This window comes from Panulirus ornatus, chromosome 2 (genome assembly GCF_036320965.1).
Source record: "Panulirus ornatus isolate Po-2019 chromosome 2, ASM3632096v1, whole genome shotgun sequence".
NCBI lineage: Eukaryota > Metazoa > Arthropoda > Malacostraca > Decapoda > Palinuridae > Panulirus > Panulirus ornatus.
The window spans coordinates 27,459,320-27,481,442 of NC_092225.1; the positions used below are offsets into that span (position 1 = coordinate 27,459,320).

Genomic DNA, 22,123 nt, shown 5'->3' on the forward strand with positions numbered 1-22,123 from the left:
GTCCACAACCTGACCCAGAGGGTTATCATACATACATATACGTGTTTACGGGTGTATGTATACTTGCAAACCTGAGTGCACGTCAAGGAAGACAAACGTGCGTGTGTACCTGCATGCGTGCGTGAAACTCTGGCAGCCTGTGAGAGTTGCCACACATTAATATTTCCCAAGCCAGGAGCTGTGTCAATCACGAAGGGTCTCCGCCATTCACCTTAACATTATCTACACGATCTTATATACCAACTACCTTCGACGCAGACTGGCCAAATGAGCATACCATGGAGGCATGCAATTCATACGCTTTGTATTTTGTACTAAAAATCAGGAATACCAACCGGACGGGAGCCTGTACTATAACGTTATTTAATATAAACTCCCCCTTGTTTTTCATCAACAAAGTGGCGCTAACGAGCAGGAGAGTGATATTTCATATTCTACTCCATTATTCATTTGTTTTCGGTCCTATACGATTCCTGCGACTGAAATCAACAAAATAACCCGTCTTTCACTGTCCTTAAACGGCAAGAGACTGGATCGAGCACATTTTCTTTTCTCCGTGGTTCTGACAGCTTAACACTGTCATGTTCCCTCATGACACTGGAGTAACATGTCTCGTTACCTCCCACGGTGGTGATTGTGGTGTGTGTGTTCATGACCACGACGAGTAAAAAAAAAAAATGTTTCATATATATACCATCTGGAACAGTAACTAGTCGTACACGCCCTCTACATTACCACCTCCATCTTTTCTAGATACGTCAGTTGCATATCATCAACTGAACCATATCCTCTCACTTCGCTTCACTGATACATCCTCTGTCGCGGACGACGATTTCAATTATTCAGCGAATGATTCCGGCATACTTGAAAATAAAAACACGTCATCAGGCCAGCAGGTATTCTCTACTTTACTCCGTTTTGCAAGTAATGTTACCAGACATTTTTTTCTTTTATGTAAAAAGGGATTACGTCTTCTGGTGGATGATCTCATGTCCACACATACACGGGTGAGAGAGGCAGCCAACAGTTGCAGCCAACCGTGCCAAGGTTCCATATACCTGTTGACATGATCATAATTCTATCATCCCCTGACATTTTTACTAACCGTAACAAAACCAATTCAAGTAATATCTCAGAGGAGGAAGACTTGGGTGTAAAAGTACACAGGGGGAGGAGAGAAGCTCAAGGCTGTGAAAGAGGACATCCTGTTCAGCAGTACAGACCTGCTACCCTCCATGATCAATGTGGAGCTATACCATATTGTCGACAGGGTACCAGTCCACATTATACCAGTATCACGTTCACACTACGGTCTAACCTTCTTTGTGACGAACTCCACATCCTAACTGAGGAACCCACCTTTCCTAGTCACTTTCAGCCTGTGTAAGAAACACGAATAAAACATAATCTTCGACGGAACGGGAAAGAAACCTTCAAAGAAAACGACTACCGTACGATACACAAAACCCAAGTTTTCTGTGACGACAGTTATTGGCCAGCAACTTCATACATAACGCTAACTCCGGTGGGGGGGGAGAAAAAAAAACACGAAGGTTACACTAAACCGTTTGATCAGTTAAACCCAATAACATTTTCTCCTGAGCCTGCATCGTACGTAGACATCTTTAATCATTCATAAATCAAAACATACACGACACTTGGCGAGCGCCCACACCCGTGACAATGACTTACCTGACGTCACACACACACACAAAACGTCCTTCCCGCAAACTATACATCTGATATACGAGAGGCTTTTACCCTACAGACACCTTGATACATCAATGCCCGTACTATACAGTTCATGCAACAATACATATACGACTAAATACAGTAATATTGCCAACGGTGTGGTTATCGACAATCAGATCAATATCTGAATGCGATTCTTCACGGGTATTTCCAGAGAAGGGGGGCCCGCCACACGTATCCCTCCCCCCAACACCTTCGTGATGTACGCTGCCAGAGACACGATAAGAAAAAGCGATACACTAATACTGGATGTGTTCACCGCTGACTAGACTTTATGCACCATGACGAGTCATTATGGTGCCAAGGCTGGACATCCGGCACAAAGACTGGACCTATGGTACCAAGAGCGGAACTACGGTACCAAGGCCGGGCTTATGGTGCACATATGGCTGAGCCGATGGTACACATATGGCTGAACCTATGGTACACATATGGCTGAACCTATGGTACACATATGACGGAACCTATGGTACACATATGGCTGAACTTATGGTACACATATGGCTAAACCTACGCGAAGGTACCACGGCCGGACCTGTAGCGTCATAAATAAAACATGTGGCACCAAGACCGGATATATCGCACCAGGATCAGATATCGTCACGCCAAACCTTGGCCCACAACACCAAGCCAAAGGAAGTACATATACAGAGAACCGATAAGCCGGACAATACGGCGAAACATGACAGCTCGAATGTATGGGCACACCAACGGCATATCAGACTCCCATGAACAAGTGGGGAAAAAAATAACAATCTGATGTAATGTCTCTATAACTGGATATGGTACACCTTGATCAGGTAAGAAGCGCCATGGCTGAACATTAATGTAAGGCAGGCCGGATGACAGGCAATGACCATGGAGAATGTGCCTTGGGACCTGAAAGGCCATTCCTGTACAAGACATACCATGGATGATTGGAAAAATACCATGACGTGCAGAAAGTTAACGTGACTGAAGACGTAGGTAGACTCGTGTCGTCATATGAGGTATGATCTCGGTTAAGCACGCACCAGTATGCCTGCTCATGTGCCACCGCCATCTAAGTTGCTCCACGAACGAGACGTCGGGAATGGATACGTGTAATAATTTTCTAATACGCCACTAATGGTCGTGGGACCCAATGACTAGGGACCATGAACTACTCATATCTTTTACTATACATGTGTCTTCATTATATATATATATATATATATATATATATATATATATATATATATATATATATATATATATATATATATATATATGACCCCTCTAATAACTAGTACCACATACAGAATAATCCGTTGCCACCACTGTATATACCACACACTTCCTGGAGACCAACAGCAAAATGACACACATGTAGCCAGCCATTCACACTGGTCTTGGGGACCGCCAGCAACACCAGTCATATGTATGGCTGCACTCACTCTTAACACAGTCAAACAACATCACTACAGTGCCACACATGGCTACATACAATAGTCTTGGGAGATCAAAATATCAATTCCTATCACACACACACACACACACACGGCCGTACACACAATCCACTTCGAGACTACGAAGAATATCAAATTGATATCTGACTTATTCAATGGGGTCCAAATCAGTTACTTGTAGCAAGCACTACTATCTAGACCAAGTTAAATAGTCAATATTCTTAACTAGTCATTACCCACAGTTATCCTGCAGCACAGGTTCAAATACTATTACGACCTTAACCAATGCTAAGAAATCCAAAGTCTTCCAAGCTGACCTTATGATCCTGAACATTACTCTCAGTCGTAGGAGTCAACAGAGATTGGCGGCCAAAAGCTCTAATGCCTCACGTCAGACATTCCATACCCCAGCAAACGCACAGGTCCTGATGCCCAGTGAAGCCCCCATGCACCGCAACTCTTTTTTTTTTAGATTTTATCACCTATAACTACCTTAGCCAACATCAAACAAAAGTTAATCAAAGAAATCTGAAAGTATCCTTCAACCACAATGCCGATCATCTCAAGCAAGGAGTGAAATACCGGGACCGGGCCTCCCACGCAGATGACACTCATGTTTACTCTTCCTCAACCTCAGCTACGCCTGATAACACCGCCAGCACTTCAACTAAGTAAACACCTATTGCTACCTGAGTTTACCCGTGCATTTTCTGGATCGGAAGCAATTACGAGTTTTTCTTAAGATTGTCAACCTTTACAGTTTTTTTTCAAGCTTTGGCAAGGTAGCGCAGGGTATAATGCATTGAACCATAATCACAGACCTTTCTGTGGTTCTCCTGGCCATTTCACATGCCCTACTTCAACCTATTAACAGCGTATCAACATTTGCTTTGAAAGTTCATAAAAAATCAATTTGGAGCCATTGTATCACAACATTCAAATGGCATGCTATACATATGCCTTTGGCATATATGAGTCCTGGTAGTTGTCTATGTACTTGAGTGAAAGAGTGCCTACTTCTAATCCTATGCCTGTGGTAGTATAGATGGAAGGGGAAGGTGGATTCTGGTGCTATCTACTGCTGCTCTTCATGATGGGATGCAACTCAGTCCATGCCCACCTCATTGTGGAGCAGTGATAATTTGCAGCCATATGAGAAGGATTTCACTAGTACATCTGGTCTGACTGACCCTACACCAACATCAGCACTGGGATTCATTCAGCTGTTCATAACAAGTGTTACTAGTTTCTGCTGTTAAAACTAGCTTGTATACTAAACAGACTTTGAGATGTGAAACATTTCATACAAAGAGCAAGTGGAATGATGAGAATATCTATGAAACTACCAAGATTTTGAGACTGACAATAAATAATGATGGTGGGACTACCTCATATATAACAATATATTTGTTGAACAGGAACACCATGTCTCAACCTTCAACAAGCAACTCAACCTCAATGAAGAGTCTATTTCTAAGAGGAATCATCTGGCTTTTGAGATGTGACAATCAAATATACCAGACAGATATGGGGGGATAAGTGCCTTATGATACTGTTCTTTCAATGGAAGGACAACTTGTTTAACAATGTTTAGAAAGAAAAAAGTTGTTTCTCTGGTTACTGCAAGCCATATTGTAGACACAATAGAAGAAGAAGGAATGGGATTCATAATAGTGATGGTTCTACTTCAGTGGAAACAATATCTGAAAAAACCAAAGGCCGTAAGTGACTTTAATGATCATATGAAAAGAGTGGATCATTTCCATAAAATGATAAAGTATAATAAGTTCACTCAATGTAGCTATGGACTAAGATCATCATCTACTTAATAGAATTGTCTCTCCATAAAGCATAAATTCTTTATAAATACTATACAACTGACGTGAAGAAATCTAAAGTGCTAGATTTTCAGGAATAGTTCAATGACTGATTTTGATTATAAGTACTAGCCACAATCTAGAGACTCTATCAAGCATGTATCGAATATAACATCTGATGCTACCATGTCAAATAATCCAGACTCACCATCATTTGCCCCGGAATCCTTTAATAGTACTGAAAGGTAACCACCAACAGTGAACAGACTTAAGTATGATCAGTAAAAGAGGTAAAGACATTTCCCAACATGAAGCTTTGTTACATGGATTCATTTAGAAGTCTCATCCAAATTTTGACCACTTGCCGATTATAACCCCAAACAGGCAGAGGGTGTACATTCTAAGGCCAGCAAGAGAAAAGACATCAAATCTAGAGGCAAGTTCTGTAGCATGGCTGTACGTGCAGCCCCATGCCTTTCTAAGTTATGTTGCTAGACGAAATATTGGATGGAATTACACTAACCACTAACAAATTCCCTATACCAATGGCTATATACCCACTTTTAAGTCAGGGCCTCATTGATGCATAAAATACAATTACTGGTTATGTTGGAGGTATAATTAGTGATGGTAATGGTGGTGATGAAAATGGTGGTGTGAGTCAGAGTCGGGATATTGGAGTAATATTGAAGGTAAAGTACAGTTGTGGTGATGCTAGGAGCTGAGTTAACATTTCTACTGAGTGATATGACAGGTAAAACTATCTACACTTTTATGAATGTCAAATCACTATATCACACACAGTACAAAATAGGGAATTCATTTTTACATCATTAAGGAAAAGTATGATGTAACGGGGAATATATTTTCACACATAAATGTACAAAAAATAAAACAGCATGAAAAAAATGAGAAACAACATTCACATTCCACATACCCCTAGCCTATGTCTGCCTAGTTCACCTCAGGGTAAGCAGGCATGCAAACCCCTGGAAAGTGTGCTATGATTTATATAACTTGCTGTCAGGTTCCCTTGGTAAAACTGATCCTAAAAATCCATGAAATTCTAAAATCCAGCAACTGCTGGGCCCCTAATGTTACCCAATATGAGACATTACAATACTGTGTACAGCATACATTTACATATACTACAACAAATAAACATTTAGAACTGCACTAAGCTTACAAAATACTCAGTTATGGTACAATATGTACAGATTACAATATAAGAGTCATGTCATCTAAAAAACAAAAAAGAAAATACTGTTTAATATAAACCTTTTAAGCACTGGGTTTATTTGTGGAAAAAATCCTTTTAATTGCTTATGGTGGGGATACTGTATACCTGTTAGCATAATAAAGTCACAGAAGTCAGATCACATGATTTTCAGCCTCAATTTCCCTATGGTATTGAGGGTGAAGGGATGCAACTTTTGCTTAAAGTCCATGTATTAAGTGATATTCCTGCTATTTCTGTCCCATCTGATATTTTTCCTCGACCAGTAACTAACAATGAGTCCTAAGAAGTTATCTCAAGCAGAAAAGACCCATATTTTGCTCAGAAGCAAGAAAATGTGTCTGCAAATGAGATTCCGGAAGTACAGGCACGGCCAAGTTCACCACATGGACACCCTATGAAAAAGCTCATACACTATCCATGGAAATAATTCAAAAGAATGTTTATTTACTTTTAGATGAGAACACTGGAGAACCTTCCTTCGCATGCAGACAGAAATGTAGCGACTGGGTTGGAGGCACATGTCCAAAACTGTTACATTTTTGAAATGGCATAAAAAAGTATGTGTCAGCTGCATGAGGACGTTCAGTAAGGTTTTCATATTTCACGATAATCTATACAACCGTTTCACATTGATTTATACGAATGAATTCCAAATTTTCCCTAAATTTCATAGCCCTTCCCTAATACTGGCTTATTCAAAGACACAGGATATAAAAAACCCCAATCATGTTCCCAAAATATATATGTAACCTCAACACAGTGTACACATCATTACTGCAAAAGAATGTTTTGTATTCCTCAGTCAGATTTGTGGCATTAAACTACAACTCTACCTAAAAAAAGTTATGAGGCACAAAGTGTAAATATCAAAATTCCACAAAATTAATATCAAAATATTACTGATTTTATTTTGCAATTATAGTGTACTTAATGTGTGAATATGTCAAGACTGATGGAGTGTAATTTGAATCATTATCCAGTATTTCTTCAATTTATAAAAATAAATGGTGGGATGAGTTCTGAAGTTAGGGGATAAATAATACAGGAGTACACTGAGTAGATGTAAAAATCAACAGTATATATGAAAACTTCACTTAAAATCCCCTATCAGCTAATATCTATCTTGATTTTCACTGTTATTGCCAAAATATGCCAAAAATATTGTCATCTACAAGCAACCTCAACATGATAAAAAACATTTGCAAACCTGTCAATACATTCACACAAATAACGGATTTGGATAAAACATACATCAATGAAATCCTTTTACTGTACTTGCTACAAGTGATTTAGATTTGGAGAGAAAGATGATGATCAAGAAAACTGTGCAGGTAAAAGTACATGAAACATTTCTTGAAATCAAGAGAAACTACAAAAACCAAACCTAACTTTCCCTAGCAAATCAAAAATACCTTATACTTTCATGTATGGTTATGAAGTCATACACTTTAAACTGATGGGTAGTCTGTTCTAAGACTGTTTGTTAATCAAGATAACTTGTTCTAAGTGCAAGCAACCAAGAAGGAAGAAGATAGATCATGATTTTGTCTGTGATATACTTCAGTATTGTATACCATAATGATGAAAATTAAGGTAAATATTGACCTCTAGATGAAGTAAGCAAGAGCAAAACATGCCTCTTTTCCTCAGCGGGGGTATAAGGTACTAGTGCCAGACAATTAGGGCTTCGTCTAATCATTGCCTGACAACTATAACTGTGTAACCCTATTAGGCATTATTAATAATGATTAGAATTCAATACTCAGAAAACAGCCCATTCTCGTGCAAAATTATCGAAAACATATTCACCAACAACTCAAGACAGTTACCAGTACATCTGGGAAAATATGGAGTTATTTCATATAAAAGAAAAAACAATAAGAGAACCTATGAAAACCTCACCTAAACTCCTGTACTAGCTAATACGTTCAGCAGAAATAAACTAAAATTAAATTGGGCTACTACTGTGAATCACATGGATGTTAGCACAAACTGCACTTGCTATTTATGCCTCATATATATATATATATATATATATATATATATATATATATATATATATATATATATATATATATATATATATTCTTTTTTTTTTTGCCGCTGTCTCCCGCGTTTGCGAGGTAGCGCAAGGAAACAGACGAAAGAAATGGCCCAACCCACCCTATACACATGTATATACATACGTCCACATATATATATATATATATATATATTTTCTTTCTTTTTTCTTTCAAACTATTCGCCATTTCCCGCATTAGCGAGGTAGCGTTAAGAACAGATGACTGGGCCTTTGAGGGACTACCCTCACCTGGCCCAATTCTCTGTTCCTTCTTTTGGAAAATTAAAAAAAAAAACGAGAGGGGAGGATTTCCAGCCCCCCGCTCCCTCCCCTTTTAGTCGCCTTCTACGACACGCAGGGAATACGTGGGAAGTATTCTTGCTCCCCTATCCCCAGGGATACCCTATATATATATATATATATATATATATATATATTACATTATACTTAACCAGTGTTTCCTGCGTCAGCAAGGTAGCGCCAGGAAACAGTCAAAGAATGGCCCATCCATTCATATACACATATATATACATACACGCAATTATACATATATATATATATATATATATATATCAACATACACATATATACACACGTACATATTCATACTTACTTACCTTCATCCATTTCTGATACCCTGCCCCACAGGAAACAGAATGTCTCCATTGCTTCTGAAGATGTGCGTACAGTTTCATTATGACATTCATTGGTGCAAATTTCAGTGGAATTTGTTACTTATGGAGACCCATGAATCACAATCCACAAATGTTCTCTAAATACTAAATGAGAAATCCAAAACTAGTTTCAATGTATGGCTCAACTGGTAATACACAGCAAAACCTAACCAGAAGACAAGACAGTTTACCCAAACACACCCGCAACAGCAAGCAATTTACCCAGATGAAAGCACAACGAGTCTAAATGAAGTCATTACTTGCATAAAATAGACTAAATTACATCACAATGATATTGCATTATTTAAATATCAAAGGAATCTCTCCTATCACTTGCTGCCTGATCGCCATCAGCTGATCAGTCATGTACGCAACTGAAATCAAGGCCAGTAACTGGCAATAAAAAGCATTATTGATTATGAAGCAAAAAATTATGAGGAAAAAATAATGAAAGAAGTGAATGGAGACAGTGGGATCAAAACAGAAAAACGCATCAACATATAAATTAATAACCAAATCTCCAGAAACCTTGCCTAGGACACGAGTAATGTACTGAAACTATGTAAAGAAACCTAACCAATGTAAATCAGCAGAACAGGACATTAAAAACAAAACCTATGCTTGTGTAAGGTAACTTCCAATCAGGAAGCAGGTGATTTATAAGATTACTGTGATGATTATCCTGCATAATAGCACCTTCTCGATGTAATTTAGCTCATATCATGCAAGCAATAACTTCATCTGGGTTCAATACATTTTCATTGGAGTAAACTGAATTTCATTTGGGTAATTCAATGGGCCGCTGAAGATTCCGTGCCTCATACCCTCACCCAAGACCTAATCCTAAATTCTAACCAAAATCTAACACAAGTGTACATAAACCAATATTGGCATAAAATCCAACGTTTCGTGAAGAAACCACAGCGAATATTATGACTCATGCCCGTGCCATATGTTGGTACACACAGTGGTTTACTCACCTCTGAAAAGGCTCACCACATCTGACTTGTTGGTCCGCCGTAACATTTCCATCCCACGGTGGCCAAACTAGTTCATCTGGCAGGGTCACTGGGTCGTAGACTAAGCCAGTGACTCGGGGCGACCTGACCTGACCATGGTTAGCCGGCGTTATTCCACTAGGCACGTGAGGGGAAACATATTCACCATATTTTTTTCAACCCCTGGCGTTTGTTTTGTGGTCCCGAGTTGTTGTTGTCAATACCAAGGCTGCCAACCCTCCAGGGTAGACCCTCACCCTACGAATCCCAGGACCGCCTTCCTCACAACCTTTCCCTCCTCCCTCTACCCACCATTGCCACCTCCAAATCCTCATCTAGTAAAAAATCTACTTCACTTACACCCCCTCAGCCATTTTCATATTCAATCAACACTGCTGCTGTTAAATAAAAGGCAACTTTTTTCTGTAACTTGACCGCATATCAAAAGCAGGACTGACACTTATTTATTTCTAAATGCACACAAGATTTAGTTTCTACAGGTTTAGTTTGGCTTTAAAAAATATATATCCATCAAATTGAATTGTTGATGTTTATTCTGGCACTGTTCACCCCTGGGTTAGGACCGCGCCCACGGGCAGGTAAGTTAGAGGAACCTTAACACTTTAACTGGAACTTTTATATCGACCTGACCATACCTGACAAGCTTAGCACAAACGATATTGATATAAAAAAAAAAGCTAGTTCAATCACTATCATCATTTTAGCGAGATAAGTTTTAGGTACTGAAGTAAATTAAAGGTATGTCGGTGTCTTCCTTTCCTCGTACTGGGGAAAAATTTCACGGCGCCCTTGCATCATTATTCAAATACTCATTCATGTAAATCATTTTGAGCTTTAATTCATATTCTAGTATGTAAAAAGAGGCTGTTTGCTTTCATCTCTGCCAATTAATGTCCAAATCACTGATGAAGAGCGTTTATATGCCATCAGCAATTGCCTTCCCTGCACAACAGCGGACATTTGAAATCCGTATTGTCTAACTAACAGCAACGGGAGTTTTAAGCCAGAAAACAATGTAAAACCTTACCCATTTGGATAGAAGGACATTGTTTGAAGAGCAAATGGTGCTTTCAGACACGAGATATTTCTATCTATGAGCAGTGAATGAGGATCTGCCAAGATCACAGGAAGTTATTTTTAGCAGAAGTTTGAAATACTGATGTTCATGCCACTCGATAGTTTCCCCTTCATTTTGCCTTGTTAGGGTATATCAGTTATTTGTTCTCCATGTTCATGTATACTTCATTCTGAGGCTAATAATATTTAAGGAAAGGTGAGCGGCCGGGAGCTCTACCTACCCACTGGCTGAGCAGAAATAGGGTGGGGGAAGAGATATGCCGTTGACGGTGTGGATGTATAAAAAAGAGGCTATAAATATTACCTTATTCACCATCTAAACATCAAAAAGTATGAGTAGAAAAAAATCTGGGTTACGTATTCATCCTTTTACAGAACAAGATATTCAAATACGTCCATGTTTTTTGAGTCAGTTCTATCCATCGTTTTACAAAGTTATTATTTTACGTCAGTTCTTTTATTCACCCTAGGCGAGTAAATTTACCGTCGCTTCTTTTTACTTGATAGGAATCTCGGTCGTGTGTCTAAAACTAACCACTTTCCCCTGTTACAGCAACCATCAAGCCTACAAGATGACACCAGTGTTATATTAAGCCAGTGTGGCCTAATCAATACAATTTTTTTTCCACTGTTCAAAGTGTTCGTAAAGATAACCCGAGGTCCCGTTACCAATGATTCTTCCTTGGTTGATTTGATGACACAGATACTTTTATTACTAGTAACTGTAATCTATCAGTTATTGACATGGATTTAAAGCATGTCTTTTTTAAGTGGTTCTTTACTAGGTGGGCAAATTGTCTTTAGAAAAGACACTTACTGGAAAATAAATTACATGGACTGTAAAACAGCATGTTGGCTCTGAGAGCTGATCTGCTTGTATAACATAAATAAGTCCTTAGAACGGAAAAATTGAATTGAGGTGATAAACACGTAAACACACATTTGATTATCATGATAAAACAAGGTAGCTTTAAACGAAGGTTGGATGTGATGATGGGTTGGTTGTAGGGTGGACAGATTTGTTTGGAAGAGCTTTTCTTGAAGATCTCAAATACGCAAGTATCTATCCATCAAATGAAGTTATATGTGATGTTATAGGTTATAATTAAGATGACAGATGTAGACCTTTCCTATCAGGAGAGGGAGAGGGGAGCAGGACACCTCCACCCCTCCTCCTCCTACTCTGGCTTGCGATTCTAACGTGATTCCACCGCCACTTGTATGGCATCAACTAATCTTGGCAGGAACAAGCAGCCTCGCCACCAGCGTCGCTCCCATCAGATTTCTCCAACATAGCCACAGACATATATATCCTCTCCGAACAGTCCCTCCTCATCCCTCTTTACCCACACCATCTCACCTTATTTACCATCCGACCCACATTCCAGTTCCCCCACTGCTCTAGCTCCCAGTACCTCCCAGTCCGCTTACCGCCACTACCTTGCCCCAGTACTTATGGCTAGTATCGACCCAACCCTCAGTCCATATACACTGTCCTCATGACCCTACAATTCCTCTCAACACACCCAGCCTAGCTGCAATGTCGACTGCCTGGCTTCCAACAACGAGTAGTTAGAAGGGTGAAAAGAGATGGGTGGGGTGGGGCAAGATGGTGTGGTGTAGGTTTGCTGATATGTGGCTGATTTTCTGAATGTGTAAATTTGAAGCCTTGCATATATATTCCCAGCATACAGGTGGTAATTAACCACCTGTACTGTATGGGGAGGGAGTTGTACACTCGTGGGGCCCCATCTCTTGATTATTCTCTACTATCATGAAACGTCTTAAATCTATGTATCCTGTCCGCATTAATCATGTCTTTAGTGGTGATTTTTTTTGTTTTGTTTTTTGTTAGTCTCACTCGCGTTGCCCAGTTTCTTAACCTTTAACATATGTACCGAGTCTTTACTCCTATGTATACACACATACATACCCCAGCCCAGGTACACAATATCAATCAACCAGGCCCAAAGGGAGGACAAACAGCTGGGATTGGCTGTGGGTTGATTCCCGCGCCCGGAATTCGGCCGGACCCATTGCGGGTCCAAGATGATGTTGACGAATCGTATTGCCCTTGTCTTATAATGTGGTATCTGCAATATCAGCATACATAATGTGCAGATGTTTCATGAAAATTACTTAATATGCTTTGGCTTATTAATTGGATATAAACATACGTCAGTGATTTAAGAAGGTGGTGGCACGTACAAGGCTGTTCCTCGAGTCGTTCAGATATACAATACACACTTATGTTGTTCCCTTTTGAGGGACTCGTAGGGTTAGTTACAGCAATAATGTGTAAAGTACCATTGCTCCTCAACACCATGCCGATGGCCTTGGTTATGTCCTCGTGTATAAGTGTGCAGGTTATTCCGGGGTCTTTGGTGAGGGCTTTTTATTTCTACAGCGACCGAGATTCCAGAGGTGGTGCTTCTGCCACCATTGGAATCCAGATTGATTATACCGTAGCAGCTGTTGCTCCTTGGAAGCCCTTAATTTACGTTTGATTACTCAAATATCTTCTGTTAACTGGTAAGGTTGGTAGTTCTGACACATCTTGTTTTGGTGTCATCACTGTCCTGGATTTCCTATATCTCAAGGAAAAATATTCCGTGTGGAGTGTGAATGCTGAGATGCTGGTGGCCTTTTCAAGCAATACACTGGTTCGTTTCTATCTCCTTGGGGCTGTAATCTCTTTTTTAAGGTGGCAGTGCGTACCTTTGGTATGTTGTTACCAATGAGGGACAAGGGACAGTCGAGAAGTCTCTCGTCTGTTAGGTAATTGTCCTGTGTCTCATTAGAGCCAGTTGATCCAGGGCTTCCCTTTCTCTGACTTAGTAGTCTCGTTTTCTTTGGATGATATTTGAGCAGTGACTTCCGTTTGTTTCTCAAGTGGCTTTCAAGTGTGGTGTTGCCTTTGGCGTTTCCTTGTTGTCACCGAATTCCTTGTGGGAATAATTTATATAACTTACAGATATTAGGAGGTCCTGGAGATAATGAGGACGATTCAAGAAAGATACAACTGGAGCGATGAACTCCTTAAGCCTTTCCACTACAAGTTGTCCTTCCGTCGTGCTCCCACCAATTGGCCCCGTCAACCGTGCCCCATCAACTGGCCATAGCTAGCGTGCCCTCAACAACTGACCTCGTCTACCGATCCCCCAGAAACTGGCCACAGATACCGGGTCCCCAACATGCCCGTGACCCTACCAATTAACCCCGTCTAAACGTGCCTCAGCAACTGGCTCTGTCTACTATGTTTCCACCAACCGGCCCCTTCCACCGTGCCCCCACCATCTGGCCACAGATATCGTGCGCCTTTTAACGTATATCCGCCATCTCTTCCTCTCTACCACGCCCCACCGACTTCATCGTGCATGGTGAAGCAAGACCTCCAGGGCCTGCCATAGACTCACTTCTGAGGGGGACATCGTGAAGGGTGAAGCACGACCTCCAAGGACCTGCTCAAGAGTCACATTCGAGGGGTACATCGTGAATGGTGAAGCACGACCTCCAAGGACCTGCTCGACACTCACCTTTGAGGACGACGTAATGCATGGTGAAGCAGGACCTCCAGGACTTGGCACAGACTCACCTTTGAGGGGGACGTCGTGCATGGTGAAACAGGAGTCGGACGTGTCTGGGTGCGGGGCCGGAGGATGGGACCCCTCCTCCAGGGGGGAGGCCAGCAGGCTGGAGTTTCTCTTGGCCAGTGGGTCGTCTCCCCCACCCCCCTCCACCGTCCACACTCCCCCAGCCTCCCCCTCGTCACCCTCCACAGCCTGCAGCAGGGAAACACTTTCATCAGCCACAGTATTGCAAAAGAGTTACGTAAACAGTGTTGCAGAACACACAGTCTAGAACGCTAAGTGTTCTAGAAGACAGTGTTGAAAGATTGTGTTGCGGGAAACACTGGTTAAGACGAAATCCTGCAAAAGTGTTGTCAGAGATAGTGCTGTAAAAGTGTTACGTGTGTTACAGAAAGTAAGTTGGCGGAGATCGTGTTGTAAAACAGCGTTACATGATGTGTTACAGAAAGTTGTGTTGCCTGAGATATTGTGATGCAAGTCTTGAAGTCACACGAGTCGCTAGATATAAGGTCCTGGTGCTTAATTTTGTTTTGATCTTGAAATAAAGTTTTGTGATATCAGCGTTGCCAAGTCTCCTGCTGCAGTCCAGACAAACGTAACTGGAAACAACACATTGCCTCTGGTCCATAATTATGGGCTAGGCACTGAATTTTTGGTTGTTTCTGTGCCCTCCCCTAAAGATATGGTAATACACGAAAGCGCTCGTAAGACCCTTGAGCATGGGTCGTACCCTGTGTTGAATAGTGGTCCCGACCAACACTGACCACTGCTCTCTACATTAACACTTTGCACGTAATATGTCAAGACTCACACAGTACAAAGCTTCTATACTTCCGTAAATACAGGTCAGATTATCAGGTGTTCCCGTTGATCTGACGTGTAGCAACAGTCATTACAGTGAAGGAAAAGTTATTACAGTGAAGCAACAGTCATTACAGGGGAAGAAACAGTCATTACAGTGAAGCAACAGTCATTACAGTGAAGGAAAAGTTATTACAGAGAAGCAAGTCATTACAGGGAAAGCAACAGTCATTACAGTGAAGGAACAGTCATTACAGTGAAGCAACAGTCATTGCAGTGAACGAACAGTCTTTACCGTGTAGTAACAGTCATTACAGTGAAGTAATCGTGTACTAACAGTCATTACCGTGTAGTAAGTCATTACCGTACAATAAATCATTACCGTGTAGCAACAATCATTACCGTATAGTAACAGGCACTACCGTGTAGTAACAGCCACTAACGTGTCCCTGTAGGTGCCAGTACGGGAGGCGTGACGTGAGTGTGAGGCACGGGTGACCCACCTGGTTACAGTAGGCGGCAGCAGCGGTGGTGGCGGTAACGCTGTTGCCCAGGTTGGCCGTGCCCTCCGTGGTGGCGGCGCTGCTGGTGCTGCTGCTGGTGAAGGAGGTGGTGAAGGCCGTGGTGGTGGAGGCGGTGGTGGTGGTGAAGGCCGTGGTGGAGGAGGTGGGGTAGAGCGAGAGGCTCCACACTCCGCCCCGTCGGCGCTCGTCCAGCCTCTCCTGGGCGCTCTGCCACCCTCGCAGTGCTATACGGGGGGTGATATGTATACGTATATATTATCAAACCTCTCAGCAACCTTGTCTGTACCACAGTTATGTGTCACAGAGGCGTCGGTACCACAGCCAAGGCTGTGTCTTGCAACCAAAGCAACAGACCCAAGGATGTTTGCACGAGCTGTGTGTCGCCAACACTACTGATGGCGCTACTGTCAACCCAGGGGTAAACATGGTCTGGGATGAGCCTGCCTTACGATGCTGGTGTATATACCTACTCACCTAACACCTGCCTCATCCATATCTGACGCTGTCATTATAGGGAGAGTGAGGGTGAGTGGCAGGGATGGGACAGCAGCTCCCACATAACGGCAAAATAAAGGTAAAAAACACCGGGCCAGTCTACTACGAGATGATGATGAGGGAATATGGTGAGAAACATCAAGTGGAGATGGGAGGAACACAGAGAGAAAATAGTAGGAACAAACTGGTGGTGGGGAGGGTGTGTTGGTTAGGGAGGGAAGGAGTGGTGGTGGTGGTGGTGGTGAGGGATAGCGTAGCAATCCTCAGCAGGAGCGAACGGTGAGAGAGAGTGAGGGTGAGTGGCAGGGGTGGGACAGCAGCTCCCACATAACGGCAAAATAAAGGTAAAAAATACCGGGCCAGTCTACTACTAGATGATGATGAGAGAATATGGTGAGAAACATCAAGTGGAGACGGGAGGAACACAGAGAGAAAATAGTAGGAACAAACTGGTGGTGGGGAGGGTGTGTTGGCTAGGGAGGGAAGGAGTGGTGGTGGTGGTGAGGGATAGCGTAGCAATCCTCAGCAGGAGCGAACGGAAGAGGGGCCGAAAGGCCCGAATCTGCTCGTATATCTGAAGATTTCTTGTCATTCCTTTGAATATTTTGAACTGTTCTGATGTTCGCATATGTTGCTTCTTAGCTTTTTTTTTTAACATTATCTGTATTAAATCTCTGTATTAATATAACCATTAAGGGTTGGCCTTAATTACCCCTGGCAGTTGCTTGGCCTAAAACTCAAACAACTAACAAACAAAACAAACAAACTAGTAAGTTCTATTGACTTCCGTCATCCAAGCTGGTTCCGTTGTACGATTCTTATGTTGGGATTACAATGACAAAAATTCGTTATAATTCTCTTTACTTATGTTGAGCTGACTTTTATTTTGACATTGTTTCGAAAGTCCTTCAACTGTATCTGCCTCTAGAACATGTATCCAATCTACATATCGTAGTTCCTGACGCATTTCAGTTATGTTAGCTTTCCTGTAGACAAGACCCATCGTTAAGGTAACTCTGGAAGTATAATATATTCATAACAAACCTGATGATTTGATTCATCGTTATCACCCGATTCCCCCTGCACAACGCTGTCTCGGCACCTAATGTGTCATCAACTACCACAGCTCCAGGCCCATTCAACATTTCTTTCCTCAAATAAGCAAAAACCTGATCTGAGTCACTGTATCACAATTCTTCTCAGGGACTTGGAGCCTTACAGTCTTTCCTGACAGGTTGAAATGTCTCAGTACCCAGTACCTCTAAGCGTCTTTACATTAAACATCTCCTTTACTTCTACATACATACCCTTAGCCGCAATGTGTACGGCTTCTTCCCACTCTTCCCATACATGTGAGGAAAACAGAGGAATTACAGGAAGAATGATGATAGGAGCAAGTACGAAAAAATACATCATGGAAGTGGAAACTGCGAGGCGTGGAACGATGCGCTGGTGTCGTCTGCAATACAGGACAGTGGATGGAGACCAGTGTGAGGTGGGAGAGGTGGAGGTTCAGTAACACACACCAGAGGTTTAGGGAGGTGAGGACATAAGTGACATGGTGAAGGGTCTTGGGGGTTGACATGAGTCTGTGGGAGGGACGCTCATGTTTTTTCTGTGACTGTATGGGAACATCCTGCCCTCATGATCTACTCACACACACACACACATACACACACACACACACACATACACACACACACACACACACACACACACACACACACACACACACACACACATGCACACACAGTGCTAACGACACCTGTGTAGGGCAGGTCAGGAGGAGGTGCATCTTACCTGTACCGCCCGCGTCCAGCAGCTCCAGGTCAGGCTGAGGCACAGCCAGAAACTGTTCCTTGGTCATGTGTGTCCTGACCTGACCTTTGGGAGGCCCCGCCTCCTCCCCAAGGTCAAGGTCAAGGTTATCATAGCCTTCCGAGGAGCTGAGATTAACCCTGAGAGGCCAAGTGGGAGCCGGGCGGTGTGCGGTGGCAGCACTAGCGAGGGTGACCTTGGGAGGGGGAGGATGATCTCCCCTCCCCTCGGGCGGGGGAGAGCCGTCCCTCTCCCTGGTCAGTGGAGGAGAGAGAGTGTAGACGTGCGAGACAGGTGCTGTGCTGGTGAGGCTGGAGATGGTGCTGGGAGGTGGGCGGGCTATGAAGGTGGAGGTGGGAGGTGGGCGGGCCGTGAAGGCGGAGGTGGGTGGTGGACGGGCCGTGAAGGTGGAGGTTGTGCTAGTAAGGGTGGAAGTGGGCGGCGGGCGGGCCGTGAAGGTGGAGGTGTTGGGTCGGTACCTGATGAAGGCGGTGGTGGTGGTGGGTGTGTGTGTGGTGAACTTGTTGATGGCGGGGTTGTAGGTGGCGTACGTGGTGAGGGTAGGGTTGTGGGCAGTGAGGGCTGGGGCGCGGGTGGTGATGATGTTGGACCTGGAGATGCTAGTCACCAGGCCAGGGCGGGTGCTGGCGGGTCGGCCGGTCAGTGTGGTGCTGATGCCGTAGCGAGGGAAGGCCGGGATGCTGGAGGTACTGCTGCCGCTGAGGGAGTTGGTAGCGGTAGAGGAGGCGTTGTTGGGGGAGGCACAGGCCATGCCCCTCGTGGCGGAGGAGGGCGAGGCTGTGGTGGGGGAGGGACAGGTTGTAGTGGCGGAAGAGGAGGAGGAGGGATAAGCCGTGGTGGAGGTGTGGGTGTCGGGCGCGTGGGCTTCCGAGCCGTACGAGAGTGGCGGCAGAGTGTAACCTGATGACATGCTGGCCAGAGTGTAGTCCAGGTGCTGCAGAGGCGTGGTGGTGAAGGTGGCCGAGTAGGTGGCCGGGGCGTTGGTGGTACTGCTGTTGGCGGAGAGGTGCTGCGGCGCCGGAGTGGACACCCGTCCCACGGTGTAGAAGGTGCCTTGACCAGTCTTGCCGCTCATTGCCCGCCCCAACACCACAATACGGTACGCCACACGCCTTCTCCAGCACTCAGGGCGAGCCACACGCCTTCACTAGCACAGAAGGCGCGCCACACGCCGCCCCCCAGCACCGAGGGCGCGCCACACGCCTCCCCTAGCAAACAGGGGAAGCAATGTTCTTCCTCCAGAACATCGGAACTGTCACATGCCCTCCCACAGCACACAGGATGCACCAAACACCTTCTCCAAGCCTACGAGGTGCGCCACACGGCTCTCCTGATGCCAGCCAACACACGCACCACAGGCGCCTGCACGCTCCTAACGATACCACTCTGAAAGCAACAAAAAATATGACGAAAGGAATGCGTCGCGTTGAGAGGGCTAACTGCATCAAATGAGTTGCTACACCTTATTGCTATACTGTGCTTGTGACGCTTTTACATTTCACCTTAAATTAAGCTGGGTAACGGTTTGTATAAGTACAACACACCCTCAACCTTAGCCAGGTACCTATTTATCCATTTATTGACCAGCCCCGAGGGTAGGATGAACACCTGGGTTGGGTGTGGGCCGATTGCCACGCCCAGGATTCGAACTAATGGAGAGGTCCGACCCCGGGCAACCCCGTGGTACTCATAATCAGTAACACCAACCACTACACGACGGAGCTGCTGATGTTAATCTCCAATTTCCGAACAGCACATAAGAGAGAGAGAGAGATTAAAAGTATGCATATGAAGCCTTTGTTCGTACTTACTTGACATTGCCTCATTAAAGAGAGAAGGAAAAGTGGGTGCTAAATAAAAGATCGCCTCAGAACTATCACACTTCTGTCCAGTAACTTGAGGCAGGGATGGAAGCTATCTGATTAGGAATTTAATACATTAGGTCAATATTGCGGCGCAGATCAACGCTACAGAGGCAGTAAAGTTCCCCTATCTGGCCAGGATGCTGCCTATTATTTTTGTTTCACTGACACATGGTAGCTGGTGTTCAGTCCACCTCCTTACACATAATACTCAATATGTAAGTAACTCACACGACAGTTATCTAGATTTTCGTACAATAATCGTTACATGTTATCCCAGCCTTACTGCAAAATCTCGTCATACGTGAGGAAAAATTAAAAGACGTGGCTGTCAATGTAGAACTCTCCTCGTAATGGACAACTGACTCTTTACAAATGGTTAATTATACACTCACGAGACAGGGGCCCACGAGAGTAGAACTCACTCCCTGTACTACACAAATACATAGAGAGAGAATTTGTTAAACTGCAAATCTAACCTTTACACATATACGTATAATATTTTGACGAGAAATAGTCTAAACTTCTTTTCTGAGTTAACTGACATATTCATTTACATAGAAATGTTTGGCATATTGGTATAATTACCTGGCCTTTGACCTGATCCTTGACCCAAGGGTCATACTGTCATGGTCAAGGGTCATACTGTCATGGTCATGGGTCATACTATCGCGGTTATGGGTCGCACTGTCGCGCTCAAGGGGTTAAGCACTTAGTCTACATTTAAGCAATTTCCAATGCCAAACAACGCTGTGAACGAGGAAACATATGCAAATAACACAATTATGCATAGAAATATACTATGCTTCTTTTCTTAATAATTCAACAATGAAACAGTAATGCCTGATTACATTTAAACACTGACACAGAAAGAAGGTAATAAAAAAAAAGGCAACATCATCTCCCCCAAGCCTAGCCTAGCAGAAAATTATATATATATATATATATATATATATATATATATATATATATATATATATAAAGCCACATCCGTTCCCCAAGCCTAGTCCCACGCTATGAAGGCATTACACACTACAATACAAGCCTTGATATTAAGTGCAGCGACAAGTACTTTCATTTCATAAATATTCCTAAACCAGAGAAAATATATTTGATTATACACGACACATGTCTACCAAGAAGAGCTTATACTCTCACAAACTACACACCCAACCTGGGTCAAGTAATGGCACACCTGAGAATGACAAAAACCCGTGTCAGGTTTGGATCTGGCGAGTCTTCACACAAATGCAGGGAAGAATTAAGTTCAGTCAGGTGTTACCCTGGCAAATGGAGAATGACTAATTCACCTGTTATCAGGCAATCCATAATGTTGTTAGTAGCAAATATGATGGTAGGTTGACTCGTTAACCACAGATAAGGTTGTATGTATCAATATGATCGGGAAAAAATAATCGCCTTGACTCTATATAACAACTTAGTAAACGCCAATGATTATAACAATTTCCTAGAAACCTACTTGATACACAGTTACCATCAACAGCTGCAGTAGTTATGATTAGGATTACCGATGTAATGGTAGTAAATTAGCGTCAGTAATGGTACAACACTGCACAACCAAACTAGTAATGATAACAGTAACGATTTAAATATTACAGTCAACTGCTCCCATCAATATTTGTTATGTGCGCGTCACAAACCACCAGTTATCTCGGTGACACGCGACCTTCACTCAACATAATCTGCACTAATTCAAACATCATATATTCAAACTCCGGTTGATTATATTATTACCTTAGCTGCTACGTGATATGGAAGGGGAATATTATCTTCGTCTCTGGTAACAACGACCGTATTAATTCGAATAACAACAGTGATGATTGGGAAGTTATGATGTCAGGATTAACAGCATCAAAAACAGTAGTTACATACACAGTTATCACTATCACTATTATCACTTATCATCGTTACTGTTATTACTGT

The 22,123-nt window shown here is 42.9% G+C and overlaps 1 protein-coding gene across 1 annotated transcript; it reads right to left on the bottom strand.

Moving 5' to 3' along the window:
• Positions 1-15,681: 15,681 nt before the first annotated feature.
• On the bottom strand, positions 15,682-19,697 carry LOC139752713 (uncharacterized). The gene is made up of 2 exons (XM_071668541.1): positions 18,279-19,697; positions 15,682-16,207 (listed from the first exon to the last, which is right to left on the bottom strand). The coding sequence occupies exons 1-2, from the start codon at positions 19,390-19,392 to the stop codon at positions 15,858-15,860; spliced, it is 1,464 nt and encodes a 487-aa protein (XP_071524642.1). The 5' UTR covers positions 19,393-19,697; the 3' UTR covers positions 15,682-15,857.
• Between the last annotated feature and the right edge of the window lie 2,426 nt (positions 19,698-22,123).

What these genes read in the sequence shown, in the direction of transcription:
- LOC139752713 (XM_071668541.1), bottom strand. Translation starts at nt 19,392, where the DNA reads ATGAGCGGCAAGACTGGTCAAGGCACCTTCTACACCGTGGGACGGGTG. An exon ending in GCTGGACGCGGGCGGTACAG is followed by an intron (nt 16,208 to 18,278) that starts GTAAGATGCACC and finishes CCCCCCGTATAG; the next exon opens with CACTGCGAGGGTGGCAGAGC.